This window comes from Poecilia mexicana, unplaced genomic scaffold (assembly GCF_051168715.1).
Source record: "Poecilia mexicana isolate PSO_F unplaced genomic scaffold, ASM5116871v1 scaffold_8, whole genome shotgun sequence".
Lineage (NCBI taxonomy): Eukaryota > Metazoa > Chordata > Actinopteri > Cyprinodontiformes > Poeciliidae > Poecilia > Poecilia mexicana.
The window spans coordinates 25,061,171-25,084,804 of record NW_028263377.1 but is presented as its reverse complement, the minus strand read 5'-3'; the positions used below and the strand labels follow the sequence as shown (position 1 = coordinate 25,084,804).

At 36.5% G+C, this 23,634-nt stretch overlaps 3 protein-coding genes across 6 annotated transcripts; 1 reads left to right on the top strand and 2 right to left on the bottom strand.

Annotated features, from left to right (window-relative positions):
- The first annotated feature begins 185 nt into the window (after positions 1-185).
- On the top strand, positions 186-6,692 carry ifi35 (interferon-induced protein 35). The gene is made up of 10 exons (XM_015000171.2): positions 186-283; positions 576-602; positions 790-861; positions 2,760-2,918; positions 3,738-3,854; positions 3,929-4,073; positions 4,599-4,708; positions 4,778-4,961; positions 5,049-5,155; positions 6,090-6,692. Exons 2-10 carry the CDS (start codon positions 588-590, stop codon positions 6,300-6,302), a joined length of 1,122 nt encoding a protein of 373 aa, XP_014855657.2. The 5' UTR covers positions 186-283; positions 576-587; the 3' UTR covers positions 6,303-6,692.
- A 2,305-nt stretch (positions 6,693-8,997) lies between these two features.
- On the bottom strand, positions 8,998-18,129 carry bcat2 (branched chain amino acid transaminase 2). Of its 2 annotated transcripts, XM_088007771.1 has the most exons (12): positions 17,497-17,583; positions 16,754-16,841; positions 15,439-15,510; positions 13,716-13,916; positions 13,524-13,634; positions 13,277-13,396; positions 13,040-13,203; positions 11,737-11,879; positions 11,574-11,659; positions 10,360-10,500; positions 10,201-10,275; positions 8,998-9,832 (listed from the first exon to the last, which is right to left on the bottom strand). In XM_088007771.1, exons 4-12 carry the CDS (start codon positions 13,851-13,853, stop codon positions 9,791-9,793), a joined length of 1,020 nt encoding a protein of 339 aa, XP_087863897.1. In that variant the 5' UTR covers positions 13,854-13,916; positions 15,439-15,510; positions 16,754-16,841; positions 17,497-17,583; the 3' UTR covers positions 8,998-9,790. The 2 variants fall into 2 exon arrangements, with proteins under 2 accessions (XP_087863897.1, XP_014855661.2); XM_015000175.2 differs by lacking the exon at positions 16,754-16,841 and having other exon boundaries at positions 17,497-18,129.
- hsd17b14 (hydroxysteroid (17-beta) dehydrogenase 14) lies at positions 18,049-23,091 on the bottom strand. 3 transcript variants are annotated; one of them, XM_088007772.1, is made up of 9 exons: positions 22,837-23,087; positions 22,709-22,747; positions 22,537-22,634; positions 21,412-21,478; positions 21,228-21,319; positions 20,572-20,676; positions 20,429-20,496; positions 19,635-19,731; positions 18,049-18,300 (listed from the first exon to the last, which is right to left on the bottom strand). In XM_088007772.1, exons 1-9 carry the CDS (start codon positions 22,916-22,918, stop codon positions 18,154-18,156), a joined length of 795 nt encoding a protein of 264 aa, XP_087863898.1. In that variant the 5' UTR covers positions 22,919-23,087; the 3' UTR covers positions 18,049-18,153. The 3 variants fall into 3 exon arrangements, with proteins under 3 accessions (XP_087863898.1, XP_087863900.1, XP_087863899.1); XM_088007773.1 differs by having other exon boundaries at positions 18,212-18,300; positions 19,630-19,731; positions 22,837-23,091; XM_088007774.1 differs by lacking the exons at positions 21,228-21,319; positions 21,412-21,478 and having other exon boundaries at positions 22,837-23,088.
- Between the last annotated feature and the right edge of the window lie 543 nt (positions 23,092-23,634).

Here is a 23,634-nt window from a genome sequence, read left to right as displayed (position 1 = left end):
TGCTAATGACCTAATTATTCTCAGGTGTGGTGCAGCAGAGGCTCATCTAAAAGTTGCAGGCCAGTTGCCCTCCAGACTGGAGTTTGACACCTGTGATTTAGGGTGTTAAAATAGCGGTTCGTGCTGGTAAAGTGTTGGAATTCCTACAGCCCCTGAACACATCGTCATGTATTCCAGCTGTTCGCCCCCTGGTGGAGATAAGCGGTACCTGCTGCTCTTCCTGTTGATCGAGAATAGAAACTGAAAGAATAAAACACTGCAGAGCAGAGATCGTCGGTGAGAGGTAGGTCAGAAACGAGCTGCTGTTCTCTCATGAATACATTTATTTGTTTTTATTTAGTCGCTTTGTGTTTTGATTTAAAGTTAAATTGTTAGTCTGAGATTTACTGCAAGTTTAAGATTTACTGTTATCTGAAATTTGGCCTCCAGATTGGCTCTAAAGTTCACCTGACTGCGCCTTTCTTTGTTTACAGCATGTAAACATATTTATAAATCCTCTTTACGTAATGATCTGACTCTGAGTGACGGTTTTGAACTGTTTTAATCTGTTAAACATGTAATCTGAATTATTTCAGGTTCCTTTCACCATGTCGTCAGACGAGGTGAGATTAAGATTCTTTGCGTCATTGTTTGTCATATAATCAAAGGCAGGAACACTTTCCGTTTCCCTTTTAGCCAGAATCAACCTTTCACTGCTTTCCTCGTTTATTCACTGAACATTTTAATTTAAAACTCAGTATTTAACTCATGTTTGTGTTCAGATTCTTACTGTTTGTTCGCTCTTGTCAGGATTTCTCCCTGGTGACTGACAAAAATGAAGACACAATAGAGGGAATCCAGGCTCTAATCAAGGATTACCAGGTGCAAAATACAACTACAACACATATTTACTGACATTTGTGAAAATATTTAAAATAAACCCATCTTTTGCAGCATAGACTCTCACTGAAACATCTAATTTCACTAGATCTATTTCTGAGATTAAAAACTCCTCATTACAGTTTTAATTTCCAGTTTTAACAGTTTCCTGATTTTATGCAACTAAAATCAACACATTTTTAGTTTAATGTTCTCTTACCTTTCCTCTTTTCAATTACATTTAGCTGAAAACAACTAGTGGTCTTATCCCAAAGCAGAATTAAATGTCGTAACTCATTGCTCAAGTATCTACTGATTTCCAATAGCAGTCAGTCTTGCAACGAATCTGAAGAGGCCTCTGACTGAAGACTACTATAATCTCAATTTCCAGGCAGCAGAGATGATATTTGACAGTTAAAATGTCCTGGATGAAAAAATATGTTGTTAGCTAGCTCTGCTAATCCACCTCATTTGCTTTTGCTGCTCGTCTTTAAATCTGTTTCTAGCTGTTTGGTTAGAAAGTCAGGGATGTGATAAATATGTCTGGGCTCTAGCGTAACAAGTCGGCGTCGGTCCGGTCTGCCATCCAGACCGGGCCCCTCACGTGTTTCACCTGCGCTGCTGGAAACTGTTGAGCGGGGGGGTTGGGCTGCGTTTGTCGTTTGATTTTTACCCAGGAAGCACATCGGCTAAACCGTGAGTGAAACAGTCACTGGGACTGACTACTATATATTCCATTGAGGGAAAGTAATTTTAACGTTACATACACCTTTCTGAACAGGCGAGGGTGCACTTTCTCGTCTATAATCAGAAATTAAAGTGACTTGAAACCATTCCTCCCTGGCACCTCCAGACCCGGGCCCCCATGGGCATCCATCTGGGCCCGGGCGGCAGCAGCCCCCCTACTCCCCCTATAGCTCCTTGCCTGTGTCTGGGATATTTTAAAGAGAAATTAGTCAGATTTATCCCTCAGGAGCACAGAGGTTTGAATTTCTGATTGAAAATTGAAAATCTGATTGTTTCTCCGTGAATATTCAGTCTAATGTTTGTACAAAGGCGCTTAGGGCCGGTGTAGAAAGAAAGGAAGGAGAGCATTTCCACCAAATAACTTTTAATTTAATCCCAGAAATTTTCAGAAAAAACTTGGAAATTCTCTGAGCTCAAAAAGTCAAAAATTTACAAGAAAAAAATTCTGAATTTTGAGATTAATAAAAAATGTTCTCTAGAAAAAAATTGAAACTTTTTTAGCTCAAAATGTCAAAAAGTTGAAAAAAGTCACATTTTCAGATTAATCTGAGATTTTCAAGAAAACATGAAAATGTATGACCTAGAAAAATTCAAAATTTAAAAAAAAAAAAAAAATTTTGAGATTCAGCTCTGAAATTTTTGAGGAAAAACTTGGAAATTTCTCACCTCTAAGAGTCAAAAGTTTGTGAAAAAAAACTCAAAATTTTAGGTCAATCTAAGAAATTCTCTAGAAAATTTCTGAGATCCAAAAGTCAAGACATTGTGAGAAAAAATTAAGACGGTTTTGGATAAATCTCAGAAACTTTTGAGAAAAACATTGACATTTCTTAGATCCAAAAAGCGAAAAATATTTGATTTTTTTAAAATTCCCAAAAGTTTAACATTTTTTCTTTAAGAGCTCAGATTTTAATTCCAAGATGTATTAGTTTTTTGGTAGAAATGTATTCCTTCTTGGTACCTGTAGTGGATTAAGAGGAGTTTAAACTGCTGCCATAAAATCTGGGTTTATTTGAAGCCTGTTTACATTGTTTACTTGAAGGTAAGCCGTTCTGCACAATGCTAATGCTAAAACATTAACGTGTCTCCATTGAAACTTTTCACAGCTTTCAGACGTTCACATGTACCAAAAAGTGATTGTTGCCGTTTCCCCTCAGAAAAAATACTCTGTGATCCTGGAAGAGCAGGAGGATTTAAAGGTCTCCATTAAGGAACGACAGGAAATGACCCAAAAGTTCAAGGAGCGCACAGAAAAAGTGATGGAGGGTCTGAAAAAAGACCAGATCTCCTTCAAAGAACAGATGGCAGCTGAAAAGGTTGGAGTGCGTCTGTCTGCAGCACAGCATGGAAAATAAAAACTAAAGTTTTATGGCATTTTCAAGAAGGAGGAGTTGTGCACAGGATATGGAAAATGACTAAACTTAATGAAACAGTTTGTCAGACACAGTAATCTGTAGATGGAAAAAAAATCTCTTTAATTTTTTAAACAAAACTTGAGTTTCAAGTTGAAAATTACTAGAAATTTTGAGATTATTAAAATTTTCTAGAAAAAAAGGGAAATTTCTGAGTTTGAAAAGTTAAACTTTTTCTAGAAAAAAAACTCAGAAAATGTGAAAAATTTTCTCAGAAATTTTCTACAAAAAATAAGGAAATTTCTGTTTCAAAAGTTGAAAAATTTTTGAAAAAAAAAAATCCAAAATTTTGAGATTAATCTCAGAAACTTTCTTTTTATTTATTGCTAACTTCTGCCATAAAAGCAGTGGTATTATCAAATGTCAATATCAGTTGATCAATATCTATTTATCCCTCATAATTACTTTACAGTGGCTTAGAAAATTAACTTGTAACATTAACAGCTCTTTTTTTTAAGTTAATCTGGTCAAAAATTACAAAAAAATCTGAAATGATATTAAATATGAAGCAGCATCTCATACAGACTGTAAGAAAAAAATAAAAATGTGTTTGCCTTGAGGAAGTTCATATTTATATAAAAAGCCCAGACCTGAATCGGAGCCTGAACTGAAGAATGGGCGAAAAATTCACATGAAATCCTAATAACACACAAAATTTATGTACTTTTGCATTTTTTGTGAAATTAGCTCTAATATTCCTGAATGTGTTTTGTCTGACTTCAGGCCAACTTGGACGCCCTGAAGCAGGAGGACTGCGAACTCATGGAGGAGTTGCAGAGACTTCAGGCTGAACTCGAGAAGGAAGATTCCCAAAACGCCCAACTGAAGGAGCGAGCGCATGTAGGCGAAGTTCTGATTCCTCCGCAGCCCGACTTCCTGAGCGTCTCCACTAATGACGCAGCTTTCCGTCGCAGGTGTTCTCCAAGATGCCAGAGAAGAATTTCGTCTTCTCCGGAAAGACGGGAAAAGCCGATGACGCGGAGGAGTTTGAGATGAAGCCGCACATCAGGTACCCGATGGAAGAGGGAACGGCGCTCATCACGTTCGAGGAGGAGGACGGTGAGAAGATAAACGTCAATAGCGGCTTAAAATTCACGTTTTGCACATTTTTCTACTTCCATTTAGTTCTTAAAAAGAACTTTTGGCCATAAGTTAATTGTAAAAATGAGCTGTTTCAAAAACCTCTATGTTGTTAAGTCACATTCCAGGTTACCTAGCAACCTCAGCAGAGTTCTGCAAGTTACCTAGCAACCCAAGCTAAGTTCCTGCACATTTGTTCAGCTGTTTTTGCTGCCGTTTGTGCTGTAGATGTAGAAAAATATAGATATTTGATCCTTATAGGGGGCTTATTATTATTAATTGCATTTACGTTTTGAGCCATTTTCACGTGCGAGTGTAAAGGTTGTGTTGTGGGGCGTGGCCAGTAGCAGCTTAATTTGGATTTAAAGTGGCAGAAGCCCCTAAAACATCTCATTCTGATGTGACCAGACTGAAATCTCGTTACCTAAGAGATTCTGTGCAAATAGTGTAATGGGCATTAAAACTTGACTTAACCAGAGATTTTTGTTAACATGTGATTGTTAGTGGCGGCGAATATTCTGGAAAAGAGGAAACATAAGGTGGATCTGGGAGCAGAGTGCCACATCACGGTGGAGGCCCAGCCGGTTCACCTGATGATGCCCAGCCTGGTGGAGGTAAAATCCGTCGCCACGACGATGAAACGAAATGCTCCCATTTGTAACCTCTGACCGCTTGAACCGCAGATTGACACAGACATCTGTCCTCACCGGGTTTTGGTGTCCAACCTGCCCAAGATGGACACGGAGATGCTGCTGAACAAACTGGAAATCCACTTCTCCAAGTCCAAACATGGAGGTGGCGAGGTGGATTCCTGCCACTTCCTGCCCGACTCAGGGACGGTGGTCATCGCGTTCGTGAACAACAACAGTGAGGATGGATGTTTTCTGCTTTTTTGACTTCACAGTTGGAGAGAAAACATTAAACTGACTCTTCTTCTGAACTTTCTCCAATCAGTTGCAGAAGATTTGGCACTAACAGAACACCATAAAGTAGATTTCAACAAAAACAAGCACATAGTGAGAGTGACGCCTTTCGTAAACGGAAAGATCACAAACTTGGAGGTGAGAAAATATTGGGAAAACGCACTCAGAAATAAAAATACAGAAACACATTTTTAACTCTTTATACGGAAGAAGATTAAGGCCAACAAAAATTTAAATAAATTGATTGAATTTTGATTTTAATCTCATAATTCTTACTTTTTTTTATCAGAATTGAAATCAAATTGTTGAACCATCAGGCAAATCTAGTCTTACAAAAGAAAACCTACCAACACAATTTAGAAAGAAAGAAACTGTTCATACAACATAACTGAAGAAATTTGGTTATTTGCTTTCAAAATGGTGAGGGGAAAAAATCAGAATGACAAGATTAAAGCCAGGATTTTTAGGAAGTAATTTGTTTTTTAGAAAGTCGGGATTCTGAGAAAAAGTTTTAATTCTTGGACTTTTTTCTAAAAAGTGACTTTTACCAAATACTCTTTTTTTTTTTTTTTTTTTTCTTTTAGAAAAACTCAAAATTTAATGGCTTTTCTCTAAGTTGGATTTTTTAAGTCACTTTTTTTTAGAATTGAGAAAAAGTCAGAATTTTCCTATTTTTTTCTAAAAAGCCAGATTTTTTTATGTCAAAATTCAGATAAAAACTAATAATTCAGAGAAAAACTCAGATTTTTTTGACTTGTTTCTAAGTTATTTCCTTAAAAAAATATATATATATATATCATTTTTCTTAATTAATTTTTACAGAAAAAACAATAACTCTCTGAAAAAGTTAGATTTATGGGAAAAGTAAAAATTCCGAGACAAAAGTCAGAATTCTATGGAAAAAACCCTTTTTTTTTTTTTTTTTTTTTTTTTTTTTTAGAAAGTCAATTTGGAAAAAAAAAATCCAAATTCCGAGAAAAAGTCAAATTTCTTTTTTTTCTTCTTCAGTAGCACTGATGTTCTTCCATATTCTCTCTCTAATTTTTGTCTTTGTGTCCTCCGGACCTCCCAGACCCGGACCTCTATGTGCCCTCGGACCGTCCTGTTGACGGGAATCCCGGACGTCATGGACCGGGAGACGATGCAGGACATGCTGGAGATCCACTTCCAGAAAAACGGCAACGGTGGCGGCGAGATCGAAGCCTTCCTGTACAACCCGGTGGGCCAGCAGACCCTGGCGCTGTTCGGCAGCGCCGCCCCAGAGCCTGGAGAGGAGGAGGAGTAGAACCAGCTGCTCCAGAACCGAACTGACCGCCAGCCCTCTGAGAAACATCTGGACTCTGTTTCTGATGGACCTCAGCCGAACTCTGCTCTATCTGTTGTATTGGGAATAATCGGAATGGTGAACGGTGCATAACTGGAAAATCAAAGAAATTTAGATTTCCAGATGAAAATTAGTGCAAGTTTTATCGCATATATATACATCTATGTTAGGGCTGTAACAAACGACTATCTTAGTAATCTTTTGTTCAGACGATTAATTGATTATTCAGACGATTAATCGGATATTTACACGATTAATCGGGTAAAAAAATGGACACATAATGCTAATTTTTCATTTAACCACTTAAGTTCTTTAAACAATATTAGAAATACAATAAAACATTGAAATGCTTGTGTTTGGTCCTTGATTACAATCAAGAATGGTGAAAACAAACAAAACAGAAAACAATTGATTTAATTTTTTTCTAATAAGAATTACTAAAATTTTTTAACAATTATATACAGATTTAATTTTTAAAAATGTTTACTGTTAAGCAGGTAAATAAAAAAATCACAGGAAACAATTTTTTGCATTTCTAATTTAATGAATTTTGTGGCCTGTCAGTAGTTTAAATTTGACAGGGCAAGAACTTTGGACCGCTGCATTAAAAAAATGCAAATAATCAATTCAACTCAATTTTTAAAGAATAAATTAAATATTTTATTGCTTAAAAATTATAATGTAGCAGTCTTTTGTGAATGCTTGATCATTTGCAGCAAAGGATACAATACATGTGAAAACCTCAGCCCTTTCTGCTTCCCTTAACGTCAGTCGGGCTGTTGATTAATTTTTGATTTAACTGACTAACATTTGGATTTTTACAGAATTTGAATCAGGTGAAGCTAAAAATGCCACTTGACAAATGTGTTTTTTTTTAGTTTCTTAAATATTTTTTTGTACAGTTTAGGTTTAATTACTGCCTTGGATATATTCTTCTTTCAGTAATTGGACTTTTTTTTCTGTATACTCCAGTTAGCAATTAATTGATTTCTAAGTTAATTGATGATTTAAATTGATTAATCATTTCAGCCCTATATGTGCACACATGCAAATATTTGTCTTTCACATTAAATTATCATGTGGGAAATCACAGACACCTAGAAATACTGTTTTCCCCCATTTGATTTACTTTAAAAAAGTGAATGTTTTTACTGTTTCGTATCGTATCATAAAAAGATTATCTGGGAAAATATATATTTTAATAACTTTAATAAGGTCCATGTACCGTACTCTGACCCAAGCTGCAAAAACATTTTCATCGACCTAAAATAAACTAATAATGGTCCTACAATAATAAAACATTAATAGTTTGACATGAGTTTTGATGGACTGGTTTATATAAAAATATATTTTAATGTAATTCTGCTTTGTCAGAATATTTACGCTGTCTCTCAGATTTTGGAAATCTGAGATTTCCAAAATCGCTCAGATTTACATTTCTTGTTTATCAAATGTAAACAAGAAGGTTTGAAGAAGAATATTAAAGTTTGAACCAGCTTGGTTAAATAAGGTTCGGTTGTGTTTTTCTTCAGTTTATTATTCCTTAAAGTTTTGGATTTATTTTTACCTTGTTGAGCTTTCCGTACTGACCAGACCCCTATTTATTCATGAAGGTCGCAGTTTGATTCCTGTTGTAGTTTATTTATATTTGTATCAATCTAACATTTTAATCCCTAAAATATCAGTGTGACTATAAATGTATTAATTATTGAATCTAAAAGTGATAAAATCCAATATAATCATTAAATTTCTATGTAATAATCGTGGAATCAAAGAGGAAATGTTTCATGGCTTGTCAGCAACAGCGCCCCCTTGTGGGAACATGTATTGTCTGGAGCAGAGGCTGCAACCTCTACAAAAAACGAGACATTTTGGCCATCAGTCCAGCTTGTACAGAGTACTACGGAGCCCCCTTGTCCCCTGTAGGGCTCCGTACAAATGCAGTATGGCTTTTTGAGGAAAACTTAAGTAATGTTATCATTTTTAAAGAACCACCATTTTCTGATATTTTTAGGTTTTAAAATAAAACTTTTGCAAAATAAATAAAATAGGATGGATATATTTTCTTCTATTGGATGTTAACTAAAATAGGTCTGAATAAATATTATTTGTACTTTCAGTGTAATTCTGTTTTGGAACACCAATGCATTATTCAATGAAAAAACCAACAGAAAAACAGCTAAAATCTACATGTTTGTTTAATTAAAAACATTAGTTGATTCTCTGTCAGTTTAGCCAAAGTTTTTGAGAGCCATTTATAGAGGATGAAAGTTGTAGATTAAAGATTTAAAGTTGATTACTCTTATTGATCAACTAACGATTAATTAATTAATTGACTATTTTCTTAAAACTTGGGTTTTCTCTTGTATGACCGTCTTCTGATGACCTAAAGGGCAAAATGAGCATTATAAAAGTGAAACTTAAATTTCTCATCTCATATCAGAGCCTGTTTGGACCGTTTTATGGCCGCCATCTTTAACTCTGTATAAATGGCTCCACTTACGGATAACTAGAGGCGCCCTCTACTGGATGGCGGCCAAACTGCAAAAATGAAAGAGGATTAAACGGATCTCATTCGTCAGTCGATTGGAACTACTGTTAGCATTCCTAAAACAGTAGTTTTTCTTTATCTGAAGAAAAAAAACCAGACAACCACTAAACCTCAAATAAAATTTTATTGTAAAAACCGAATAAAAGTAACAGTATGTTGAAAATAAAACTAAGATGAATTGTTTTCAGCTACATCCCATACAGAATGAACATGAAAAGGACAAGCTAACCGACGGCGGTCAGGCACTTCAAGGAAAAGAGACAAGAGAGCAATATGTGAACAAATACATACCGTTCAGAAACAAAACATTTAAAAGGAGAATACAGCAACATGATACTTTGGAAGACAGCTGGCCAGATTTCACATCAACACAAGGTACAATAATTTAAAGCCTCTAAACACAATCTGGAACTTTACATTGTTCTCATAAAAACACAAACTAGTACAGGAGTAACAGCCAGCGTTCAGGTCTATTCTACGGCTGTGCTTCCCACCACCAGAGGGCGCCGTTTCACCTCCGTGACGGCTGAGTGGCTTGGATCAGTAACGGTTCGTCCTCACACAGGTGTAACAATTAAACATGTTCTACAGTGGATTTATAGTGCATTCTGCAGAGGCTGGCCTGCAGGTCCTACACTGAATATGTAGCTGCTTTTTAAACACAGATGTGTCCGTTTGTGCTGACAGCAAAGATCACAATGGGTGTTTGGTACTTATACAGACTCCTTACGCTAATACTTTACATCAAATCTTTATATTTTGTCATCTAGGTGCTTGATGTATTAATACTTTACATTCAAAACTCCAACCGTTTTCGTGTCAGGGGTCGATGTGGGCAGAGGAGTGCAGTAGCTGGTCGATCAAACTGGAATCACAGGACTTAAAAACCGACGGCTGTTTAAACAACCACTGGGGCCCATTCGCTTGGTTTGCGTCCGTACTGGGAGAGGAAAACAGTCAGGTGAGTGTTTATTTTGATTAAAACGATTCATATTTAAAACCAAAAGTTATTTTTTTTATTCATTTGAAAGTTCAGAAAGCTTATTAATGGCGATAAATGGTACAAAAAAGCTAGCTTGTGAATACTAGCAGCTAGCATTAGCCTCCTCAAACATTACTCCCGTTTTTGGTCCACGTACCAAACATTTACCCACCTAGCTGTGATTAGTTTCACTTTGCTTTAAAATGAGCAACTTTGAGAGGAAGAAATATACTTGTGGAAGTCTATATTTGATTCTTTTGCTTCTTCTGGCTTAAATGTCTGGTTAAATTGCTTGTTAGTGGTTGAATGAAGCCTGACGATCTTACCTGAATATCAGTAAGCTCCTTGTAGAATCTCTTTGCGAGATCTGGACCGTTCTGCATTGTAGGGATCTGATAAGTCTGGAAAAAATAAAGAAATGCAAAGAATCTGGCCCAAAGAATGACCGAAAGTAAAAACCAAGAACATTTTAAAATTTTACGTACCTTTCCTCTATAAAGGAGGCTTCCAACGGGACAAACGACGCAGGCGGTTCCGGCTCCAAAAACCTCCAGAACTCTTCCAGCATCCAAAGCTTGGAGGAGCTCCTTCATCCCCATCTTTCGCTCCGTCACTTTAAAATCGCCCTGACAGAAACAAACAAGAAAAACGAGGAATATTGTTATTATCCACCAAGACTGTAGGTTATGGAGAATTTCACAAAAACACACAGAATGTGAATTAATTTACTCTATTTAGGACAAACATTTTGCTACATGGGCCAACATCATAGACTCAAAATTTATTGCAGGCAAAAATAAAAACATAAATTCAACCAAATAAAGAAGCCTGATATTTATTGTAGGTCCAAAACTAGAAAGAGATTTTTACGACTGTGTATTAAGGCCCTAACAGATGGGCACAAAAAAACTAAATGTCCACCAAAAACTCAGAAATTTAGTGATTAATCACAGAAATTTATAGAAAAAAACAAATCTGAGATCCAAAAGTCAAACATTTCTGACTTTTGGATCTCAGGAATGTCGGTGAATTTTCTCAAAATTTCTGAGATTAATCTAAAATTTTATGAAATATTTTTCACAAACTTTTAAAATGTTAAATTTTTTTCTTGAAAATTTCTCAAATTAAACTCAAAATTTCAGATTTTTCTCACAAACTTTTTTGAGCTCAGAAATGTCCACTTTTTTTTATTTCTGACTGATTAATCTAAAAATTTTGACATTTGAAATTTAGAAATTTTGTAGAAAATCTTTTATATTAATCTAATTTTTTTTTTCTTCAAAAAAATTCTTAGATTACTCAAAATTATTTTAGTTTGTTGCCAGAAATTTTCTTTTTTCTACTGTGGCCCTAAGACACTGTAGAAGATTTTGCATGTTTGTAAATTAAAGACATGCAGCTTTCTGCTCCTTTTGGGCTCAATTGAATACATTTATTTTCAGTAATAAGAACAGGATTTTTGTCACTTTCTTTCAAATTTGTTGCTATATTTATCCAAGTTGCAGAAAGAATCAAAGCTGGTTGGTGCAGCAAAGTTGGTTTTTCAGTAAAAGTTTCTTGATAAAACGTTAAATACTTTGTAACAGTTGAAAAGTCTCCGGGCCCAACTGTTTCATTTTTGAATTGCAGTTTGGAAGCTAAATAAAGCTCCAGCTTGCATTGACTGGACTTTTTGTTGAGGAGGATGTTGTCTTCTCACCCAGGTTCTGCCCAGGTCCAGCAGCGACTGCCGGGTCACTCCTGGCAGAATAATGCCGTCCAGAGGAGGCGTCACCAGCTCTCTCTCTGCAGACACACAAACAGCTGATCGATTTCCACCAATAGTCAATAGATCCAGCATGAGGGGTCAGCAGGCGTCTCACCTCCTTTAGTGTTGGTCCAGTAGATGAAGAGGTTCATGGTGCCGACCTCGGTGATCTCCTCATCCGGGCCGTAGAGCCACAGAACCTGCTGGCAGCCCTGCTTCAGCGCCTCCGTCTGCACGGCGATGGTCGGCCCGTAGTTCCTGGACACACACACACACACACACACACACACACACACACACACACACACACACACAGAGGTTTCTATTATAACAGCTGGAATATTCACAGCTGCAGTTTTCTGGCCAGAATAATCAATTATCAGGATCATTTTCAGTTGCAGCTGTAGTTTTAGCTGCATGTCTGTGTTAAATAACCGTGTAAACGCAGCGATACCCAGAGCTGAATCCCTTTCTGCTCCCCCGGCTGATGAGAGCTGCTAAATCTGGATTTGGGGCGGACACATTCCCCACCTTCTGATGGGAGCGGAGCCGGCGTTCGGTTACGTAACAATCTGGGAGCGAAGCAGCTGAACGAGCAGAGTCACATGGAGGCCTGAGCGACTGCAGGAAGCGAGGAGCAAAAAGCCTCCAGGCGGAGAAACGACCGTCAGACTGACTCCAGATCAGAGGAACCGAACGGAAACGGAAAACTCCCGACTGAAAGTCGAGGCGACGTTTAGAGACTTTAACGATCTGAGATAAAGGCTCAGATTAACGTTCTGCCCATGTAATACAGAGAAATGTTCAGATTACAGATTAACGTTATCAATTACTGAGTTAATCTGAAGTTGGTCCATCTTATCAATAAACTAATTGATAAGTGGCAATTTCTTAAAAAGAACATCAGAGCAAAGTGATAGACTTTTCATTATATGCTAAATTATTAATAATTTATTATTAATTAATAACTATTAATAACTAAAACATTATTTGTAAATACTTGTTTTCTCAAAGTAAATTTTTCAACTTTTGAAAGTCAAATCTTAAAAACTTTCTTTAAAAATTTCAGTTTGAAAACTCAAATTTTGAAATCAATTTTAGACATTTGATTGAAAAAATATGGATATTTCTGCATAAAAATAAAAAACTTCTGACTTTTGAAACAGAAATTTCTAATATCTCAAAATTTAAGATTTTTTGATAAAATTTTTAACTTTCCAAAGTCAAATTTCCTTTTTCTAAAAGTTTATTACATTTATTTTTTAGAGAAAAATTCTGATCTTACTCCTCCTTTCCTTTTTTTTCTATCTACAACGTCCCAATACTCTGTCGTTGATTTCACCCAACTGTGAAGTTGGAATTTCCCATTTTCTGCATACAACTGGAAGGTAGCGTGAAAGAGGAGGATAAAAACTCACCCTCCCATTTTGTACTCCCCGACTCCTCCTTTCCAAGCTCGGACGAACGCCGGATCCGCCAGCAGAGACACCGGGTTGAAGGAACCCGTGGCGAAGTACGGTCCCACCGGGCCGATGATGACGAAGATCAGCGCCTTTCCGGCTCGAGAAACGCCAAGAGACGGCTGGACGGGGAGCAGGACGCCGTCAGAAAGGCAGACGGCAGAGCGGGGGTTGTTCACGGATCACCAAACTCACCTCAGTGCCGATAAACGTGGGTCGGATGTAGAGGCTGGCGTCCTGGGAGAAAGGAACCCAGTCCTGGTCCACCTCCACCAGCTTCTTGATGCACTGCAGCAGCTCGGTTTTATCAAACAGCTGGAATGGAAAACACAGCAGAGGATCATCCTTAAGATAATTCAGATTACTAATCAGATTGGTTTCCTAGTTGGTTGGATGTACGGTTGGATGTACGGCTGGATGACCCTTCAGTGCAGAGACTCACAGGAAGGCAGCTCCTCTCTGTGCTGCGATGCATCCTCTCCATGTTCAGCATCGGCCTGAACAGACGGATGTGGTTGTCGACGCCACGGAACGCCTTCATGCCTTCAAACAGCTAAAACAACAAAAAGACCAAAAAATAAACATTTAGGATGAAAATCCATGATCAGTTTTCGTCCATGTTTATTTGCCTTACCTCTACGGAGTAGTGCAGGGCGGAGGAGGCCGGGTGCAGAGACAGGTTCTGGAAGGGTTTGATCTGCGGCGCGTCCCAGCCGTCCTTCTCGGACCAGCTTATGGTCAGCATGTGGTCGGAGAAGTGCTTTCCGAACATCAGCGCGGACGGGTCGGGCTTGGGTTTGCATTCCGGGTTGCGTTCGATGGTGAGGTCTGCGGCCTGGAGGCGGACCGGAGGGAGAGGACGGACGAGAGCAGAGCGGAGCAGAAAGACGAAGCCACGAGGAAGACAGTGATCGTTTTTGAGCAGGTATTGATAGAGCATGCTTCACACAAACACATCAGAGATACAGGATTATAACGGAGTCAGCCTGAGACAGGGGCGTCCGAGCGTCTGGTCAGAAAGGCCAAAATCGTCACGTTAAAAGGATTTCAGGGCCAAACAAATGTCTTTACCTTCTCACACTGCAGAAAAACATCTCACTACGTATATTTGTGTAGTTTCTAGTGCAAATATCTTAGTTCACTTGAAATAAGACAAAACTAACTAACAAGTAACTTTCCAGCAAAAATAATAGGAGCTTGTTTTAAGATAATAATTCCTTAATATTGTTGAAAAGTACGAGTTCCACTGGCAGTTTTTGTTTCCATTTAAAACATGAAAAATGTAAGTGAAATAATCTGCCAAGATTCCATTTTAAGGAATTATTTACCTAAACTAAGCAAACATATGTTGTTGAAAAGTTACTTCCATGTCACTTTTATACGACGGTGTCTTAAAGCCACTGTTGACAGAAAAAAAATTACATTTCTGCCACAAAACTCAAATTTTGAGATGAATTTCAGAAACGTTTTAGAGAAAAATATTGACATTTCTGAGCTCCGAAAGTCAAAAGTTTGCTAGAAAAAACTCAGAAATTTAGATTTTTCTCTTTGACTTTTGACAAATTGATCGAAAGTCGACCAATTTGTTTGAAAATAAGAAATTCTGAAGTATTTTTTCTCAAAAATTTGAGTTATTTTTCTTTTAATTTATTTACTTTTCAAGCTCAAAAATTTCCAAGTTGTTGCAAACAACTTGGAAATTTTGTTTCCAAAATTCAGAAATTTCTGAGATTAATCTCAAAATTTGTACTTTTTCTCTCGCAAATGTACTTGTTTTGGTACTAATACGCCTTCTTAGCTTTCTTGTTTCAAGTGGACAAAGATATTTGCACTAGAAACTGGACAAAAAGTACTTGGTAAGAAGTGTAATAATGAAATAAGTAGGCAATATTTTCACTAAAAATAGTCAGGTTAGTTGTTGGAAATTATTACAGATGTAAGTTTTGCAGGTTTGCCTCATAAGAAATTTAGCAAATTTTCAAGGGATCAATTGGAAAAAAAAATAGAACAAAATTTTGAGCAATAAAGTCATGATTTAGGCCACTTTCTTTGAAACTGCTTAAAGTTTAATAAACTCATTAAAAGCAGCTTTTAAGTAAAAGCTGTCTGATGTGATTCTTACAAGAAATGTGGCAATTTAAAAACAAATAATTGGTGTTGCTGCCAACATTTTGTCACTTTGGACTCCCCTGGCTTCGGTTCTGACTGGTTTGGGTTCAATTAAACTGGATTAAATAATCAAAAACAGGAAAAGGAGAGAACAGGTGAGAGGAGGAAATAGTTTTTAAACATGAGGAAGCTTCTTTTTCCCAGAGGATGCCTGTGCAGGTCTTACCCGACTGGAGTTTCCTAATTACCTTAAAGGAGCTGGCGAATCGCAGGGCGCCGAAGGAGAAGGGGAGAGTCTGAAGGAGTCGTGCATGGAGCGCCTGCAGACCAAACGACAAAGACTCAGAGGTTTTTACTAGGCGACCTGCAGCTTTCTGTCCAATTAATCAAGAAACAAAATGGCTGACACTTTGTCCTCAGTTTATCTCCAGGACAGGAAACCAGAGCCGCATGAGAAAATGTCAGATTTATTTTGTTTGAATCAAATTTCTTGCTTTGAAATGACAAAAAATATTTTTTAAAAGTGTCTTTTATTTCTATCATGCCTGTGAGTTGTGATACAGAGTATCAGAATCCAGGATATGAGAATTTTGTTTAATTACGAGAATATAGTGATAAGAAACAATTTTACCAGAAAAAAAACATCTTAAAATTACGAGAAAAAAGTTGCTTTAATGAGAAAAAATATAAATTATCCAGATCAGACGCATTTTACATTTTATTTTGAAGTTCTCATAAAGTTACGACTTTAATCTCCTAATATTACAAATTTATTCTTGTTAATTGAATACTCTGTCATAGAGTTAACCTGGATTCAAAGTTCAAATAAATAGAAGCAGTAAAACATGTTTGTCAAGCAAGATGGCCGCCGTGGATGCACTGACAATAAATCAATGGAAACCAAGCTAATCTGCACAATATATAACATTTATAACTGTATAATTAGACATGTGAAATGGGACAATATGCTACTAATGGGCTATTCCTACAAAACTTAACTAATGTGTCAGATTTGACACATTTTTAGTGATTAATGCAACAAGTTTAAACCCACACAAGCTTTTTTTATCCTTCACTGCTTATATAGTCAGAAACTCAGTTTAGCTCTTGCATAACAGGTTTTGTTGAGTATTTTTTTCAATATTTGCTTATTCTTGCAGCTCTTACCCAGCCTGTAGTTTAGTTCACTTCAAAAAACTAACCAAAGGACAGTGAAATATGACTATACATCAATTTTTATTGATAGATTTGTTTTAGGATCTAACTTAAAGGGAAATTAATGCAGATTTTTCTTCTAAAACTCTTAATTTATTTAGCCAGGTTGGCTTTGGAGTAAAAGTAACTGGGTGCTTTTGGCTTTATTTACATTCAAATGAATCTGAAAGCAAAACATACTTAAAAAAGATGAAGTTTCTGTTTTCCATTTTTGGAAGATTTTATTATTTTTTTAAATGGCCAGTGCTTTAAAGTATTGCGCAATGATCTACGCGCAACCTGATGATGTCATTCAGTTATTAAAAGATTAAGACCGCCTTTTACAAGCTCAAGAATACAACAACCTACATGGACAAACAGAACAATTTCCTCCTTATGGTTTTAGGAATGCCAGGTCAGAGTGTGATCCATTCAGTTCTCCAGCAGAGGTCTAATTCTAGAGAGAAATGCAGTAATTATATGCATGATGAAAGGATGATGCAAGTTTTGTCTTTATTGCCTCATCTGATGGGAGTTAACACAAAGCTATAAATCTGATGATAAGCCTGGAAACGGAGGAAATCTGACAAAAATAGTAAAATTGATGACTTAATCATGCAAAAACAACAACAAAAAGGGAAAACGTTGTTGCATTTTTATTTTAGCAAGTATGGGAAGCAAATACAGCCTGAATGGAGAAAGAAAATTCTGAATGAACCTTCAACAAATTGTCGAGTCGAGTCACTAAAAAACAAACACGTTTTCAAGTTGTGCAGAAATATAAAATATATTTAAAATGACACAGTTAAAATATTAACTAAACAAAAGCGCCGAATTCGTTGTCAGCTCTATAAATTTTATTTTTAACCTTTAGTTTGTTGTTCTCACTTTTATTTTTAGGACGAAGCTTTATTTTAAACTTTTCTAAATGAAGTCTGGTGAGGGATATTCCCCGCAGTCGGACTCCCGGCGCGGGAACGAGCCGATCTACAGCAAGTCATGTCCATCTCCTCTCCTCTAAGGATACTGATTTATTGATCAGTTAAATAATGTTTAACCCGGGTCGTTAGTGTAAACAGATAAGAGACACATCGGTCAGTGAACTCACTCACCGTTCGGAGGGCTGCCATCTCCTCTGCGCTGATAAACCGAGATTATTCGCCCGTGTGGAAACAAATAAAAATCCAATTCAGTTCCGCTCAGACGGACGCGCCAAACTCCTTCCAGAACAACTTTTACTAAAACAATTATGTATTAATAAAATATTTCTATTTTATTACACTTTAAAAATTTCTGGTTTAATAACTTTTAAATTATTTTTTCTGGCTCCGTTTAAACACAAAAGCGTTAGTAATAAATTACAGTATGAGGATTCAGGAAGTTACTGAAGGAGTGGCAAAATCCTGGGATCTGATTGGCCAGGAAGAGCAGAGTTTACTGTAGGTCAAACTGCTTATTGTTGATTGGCCGCTCAGGAGGGGAGGGGTGCAGGTCGTGTTACGGTTGACCTGCATGCCAAAATACTTAAAATATTTATGTTCCTTTATTCCCAACGTGTCTGTTTTTATTTCATCCATCCATCCATTTTCCTACAGCGTTATCCATAGTGGGGTTTGGAGGGGTGCTGGTGCCAATCTCCAGCAAGACATTTCACCCTGGACAGGTTGCCAGTCCATCACAGGGCAACACTGTTACCCTGTTTTTATTTAACAAAAAAATAAAGGTGTTTGTTTTTGTTATTTGCATTAATCCTGTGGGGTCAGAGACCCTCAGGATGGGATCTGACTCTTGAAGCCGTAGTTGAGTTCAGCTCCTCCGCTGAGCAGCAGGTCGATGCCGGTGCAGAACGTGGCGTCTGCAGCCAGAAACAGAGCAGCCAGCCCGCACTCGGCCTCCGTCCCCATCCGACCCATCAGCTGTTGGAGGAGCAGACGCACAGGAAACGGGATGAACACGGCAGGGACTTGTTTCTAGAAGCCTGCAGCTGTTCGTTCTGACAGTTGCTGCTAAGCTGTAACATCCGCTCAACTAGCATATAATTAAAACATCTCAACTTAGACAACTCCACAATTTAGGTTTAAAAGAAAAAAATCACATGTTCATGCCATGAAGTTCAGATGACAGTTTCCTAGTCTGCTTTTAACAACTGAAAAAACTAAATACACTGCAAAAACACAAAATCTTACGAATTATTTTTGGCCTGGTTTCTGGTGTGCGACGGCGTATTGGGCCCATACTAACAAACAAAATCAAATTATGAGAATAAAGTCGTAACACTACAACTTTATTATTGTGCGACTTTACTCCGTTGTCATACGGCTTTATTGTTGCACAACTATTTTTATGCAACTTTATCATCCTATTGTACTATTCTCACAATGCTGTGAGTTTATTCTCATACATTATTCCCATATGATTTTTTTATTATCTTCTTATTGTGGCCCTAAAACTCTATCGTACTAAGGTAAGACGTTTTTCCCAAGTTATAAGTGAAACAATCTGCCAGTGGAACTTGTAGTTTTTATTAAGGAATTATTTGAAAAGTTACTTTTAAGTTAGTTTTGTTTTATTTCAGGTGTATTGAGATATTTACACTAGAGACTAGACAAAAATACTTGGTGAGATTTTGTGTTTTTCCACTGTATTCAGTGCTTGACCTCTTCCATGTGTCATCATGTGAAAACAACAAACTTCAGGGATTTTATGTGACTGAGACTAAAACAAAAGTATCTCAATAAACATATATATTTGAATAAACAAACTGGATTTATTTAGGGGTTTTAGGATAAAGAGGGATAGCAAACACTTTTTAGATTTGGGTTTGTATTTTGAAAACTTTAGTTTTCTTACAATTCACAATTGTGCACTATTTAATGTTGGTTTATTAAATAAAAATTTAGAAAAGTTCAACAGTTCTTAGATTCAGGAAACAACAAATGCAGATCTTTCATGAGAACTTGACCTCTATGAATACTTCGGTTCAAATAAACATTAACTAGTTTCATCAGGTGCTAATCTAATTAGCATTTCATCATAACAGAGTTGGTAAAATTCCTCCTGCTGGTTCTAAGAATGAAAGTGTTTCATTTCACAGAGTGGTTGTAGTGAGGCAAATTCTGCATTACCACAACAACAAAACCCAGCCAGCCAGAACATCCAGTTCAGCTGCTACTTCACAACAGCAGGAGTCTATGGTTACCGACATAAAAGACTTGAATGTTCAGCACTGAGTGTGTTCTCCTGACCTCACCTGAGCTTTTTCCCCTGCGTGGACGGTGGCTGCAGCGTCGGCCGTCTGCGCAGCAAGTTCTTCCCACAGCGGCGTCATCACGTTACCTGGAGAGATGCTGCAACACGTGTCAGACACTAAATTATAATTTATAATTTTTTTTATTACCAAAGGTATTTGTAGGAGCACAAATGCATTTTGAAAACTTTACATCTTCTGGTTTCTAGTGACAATTTTAACTTATTTTATATTATTGTGTAAGTAATAAATGATAGAGGTCAGCTACTTTCTGTAATTTTAAGAGATTAAAATATTTTCCGAACTAGGCTGTTCTCCAGATTAACAAAAAAAAAATGTACGGCAATTTTTTTAGACTATAAATATAAAATTTCCAGGTACATAAATATCACAAAATTTAAATACATACATTTATATGATATTTATAAGGATTAAACATGTATTCCATCTTTGAAATCAAATTTCTTAAATAATGAAGATAAATTTGTTAATTTTGAGTATTTACATTGCAGCGATTTATAAAAATCATCTCAATGCTTATGTAACTAATATAATCTTCACGAGATTAAATATCTCATAGTGCTTATTATGACATATTTAAGTCCTTTTCCTTCTTTCCTTTACAGTAAAACGTAAACATTTATTTTAAAGAATAGCTGAAATCATGAAAATACAAACTCTAAAGCACAATATTCAATAGCAACTAATTTAAAAATACGAAGAGTTAAAAAAAATCACAAATAAAGTTCAACTTCCTTCTGCAAACAGGAATATCGCTGAAGTTGGGTTTGGCTCACCAGTTCACTCTCACTTTGTGTTTACTCTCATCCACAGCCATCGCCTTTGTCATGGAGATTATCGCCCCCTTGTGGAGAAAGACGTGCATTACAGAGCAGTTCTGACTGCATTTTAAAAGCTTCATCTTGACATTTTTACTCACTTTAGTGGCGACATAAGGCGCAGCATCTTTCTGACCGATGGTCCCCACAAGACTGGAGATATTAATGATGTTTCCGTGGCGCTGACGCAGATACGGTAAAGCAAACTGCAGGGAAAAATATTCAGAATGATGTTTTAGCTTTTTATTTTATTTATTTTTTGAAACAGAAACATTCTGGATTAGATACAAATTTAATATAATGGTAGCTATTTCAACAGTTCCCAGTCTTCGGAAAGGTTTTTGCCGTAACAAAAACTGAAACTGAGAAAACATTTCACGAACTGAAATAAATAAAAACAGTAATTAATGGGGAAAAACTACAACTAACTGGAACCATATCGTGGGTTTATAAAACTAACTAAAAGGCACTGAAAGTATAAATATAATATTGTTCATTTTCGTGTTTATGAATCTATTTATTAGCCTTTAGACTGATGTAAATTAGATTTCAGTTTACGTCAGCTGTAGGCAAATTACGACACTTCTTACTCCGCTAGTCCGCAAAATGGCGACGGCAAAAGTTGCTCAACAATATTTAAATACTTTTATCAATTGTATCTTGTGATGAGTATTCATCAGTGTGTACATTATCACAACACAATGGTTTGACATTATTTAATTCTGCACTTAAAAATCAAAGTAAAAACAGAAATTACTTTGGAAGCTAAGAAGTAGCTAACGAGGTTCAGATTCAGCAGATTCCTGAACTCCTCTGCTGTGGTTTCATCGATGGGTTTGTGAGGAGGATCTGACATGGAAGATACAAAATCATTTAAAAAGCAACACAAACTCAGACTTTTCGCTTTCTGTTGACGATGTCTTCCGGAGGAACAGACTCACGCCAGCCTGCGTTGTTCACCAAACAGTCGACGTGTCCATGAAGCTCCACGGTGACTGCAATCAACCGCTGAAAAGAAAATGGCCCGCATGTATCTGTATTTTAATCCATAAAACTTAAGCATTTTTGCTCAAAGTATGTAGAATCTGTATTTAATAATTTATTGCTTCCCGTTTCCATCGAGACTCGCCTCCCTTTGTCACTCCTCTTAACGGTAAAGGAAAGATGTGTGTTGATTTTCCTTTTAGCTAGTAATTATGTGTAATAAAGTGGCTTCTGAATTACAATCTAACAGTTTGTACAATAAATAAAAATATTAAAACAAAAGGACTTGATGAGAGCCATCCTGTCAGCGAGGGGAACCGTAAGTAAATGTATAAAAAGAATCCTCTTAAGATAACCGTTAGCATCAGAAGATTTTCACAAGATTAGCCCGTATAAATGCACATTATGGCACCAACTAAAGATTATGGATTACTTTTAGTAATTGATTAATAGAACAATTATTCTGGCGATTAATTGGATTTTAAAAAGTCTGATTTTTTAATTTAAATGTTACTAGAATAAACTCCAATAAAGTCTGTTAGAGATTTTTTGTGTTATTTTTATACATATTCAGTCTAATGTTAATCAGTAGTGACGTGATGTGCTAAAACCTTTTTGATTGCTGTGCTGAATATCTGTGCTCCTGAAAACTGATTGTTCCCTCCAGATTTCGCTTTTCTGACTTGTTTTCCCAAATAAAAGGCCTGCTCTAACAGAGAGAGGGCAGAACGCTCTGTGAACGGCTGGCAGGAGTCTCGCACTATTTAGAAATGGTATTAGATACTTAGCAACCCTGAACAGGAACACCTAGTTTACACACTTTAGGACAACATTAGATTAGTTTTCTTTCCTTTGGTTTGTTATTTTGTTTGTATTTCCTTTTAACTCGTGTAAAGCACTTTGAATTGCCTTGTTGTTGAAAATATCCTATATAAATAAAATTACCTTATTCTTGTAATTTTATGACTTTATTATTTTCTTAATACTCTGTGGTGAGACTGCGCTCATCTAACGATTAATTAAGAAAACAGCTTATTGACTTAGTGTAAGAAATGGGACTGTTTGCATCTTCATCGCTTTACCTGGATCTGGTCTTCCTTGGTGACGTCACACTCCACAAACTTGCACGCGCCTGGTCCCAGCGTGTTGAACTCCGTTTCCAGAGCTTCACCTGCTGCAGCTGCAACACACGGTGACACATCCTGTTGGCGTTACTGTGTGTTTTATTTACGTATTTTGCAGTTTTGCACCGACCTCCTCTTGCACAAAACACCACTTTGGCTCCATTTTCCACTAAAAAAAGAGACGCAAAAATAATCAGTGCTCCATTTCTTTTTTGTAATCTTAGCAAACACACAACGTAAAAACAAATATCCACAAACCAAACGCTTTGACAATCCCTCTGCCGATGCCTTTGGACCCTCCAGTGACAATAACCACTTTGTTTTGGTAGCGCAGCGGCATTTTGGTGCGCCAAAACGGTCAGGCAGTGCGCAGCGTTTATCTGCAAAACACCACAAGTTATTATTTGATCAAAGTTTTAAGCTGACTGCACGTCTAAGTCCTCTGCTTTGTCAAATATTGCGCAGCTGCCACCAAGTGTTTGTAAAGTTCAAAGTCCCACAAAAAACTCGTTTTGCTCTGAGGCGTTCAGGTGTTCAGGAAACGATCGGAAATTCAGCAATTCGCAGCAAAACCCAAACAATTCATGGAAAGCTCAACTTACTGCTACATACGGGATCTTGATGACAATTTACCTTAGTTACTTTATTCATGCAATCATAAACGTAACTATATCTGACATTACACTGTAAAAAAGAAACATTTAATTGATTTTAAAGAGTTTTTTTTAAGATAATATAAATATTTGTTTTTAATAAATCATTTCAACCTCAAAATAAAATTACACAGAACATTAAGTTGTGAAGTAGAACATGTACTGTTTAAATATAAATATTCAATAGGAAATAAAAAATATATATTTTTAGATTAATTAAATCTCAAAATAAAGTTTCACAGAACATTAAAATGTGAATTACAACATATATATTTTAAATAATATGAACATTTGTCAGTAAATAAAAATATATATTTTTAAATTTAATTTTTTTAAAATGCTATACAGACCAATAAGTTATGAATTACAAGTATTTTTTTAAAACAATTTGAATACATTTTTA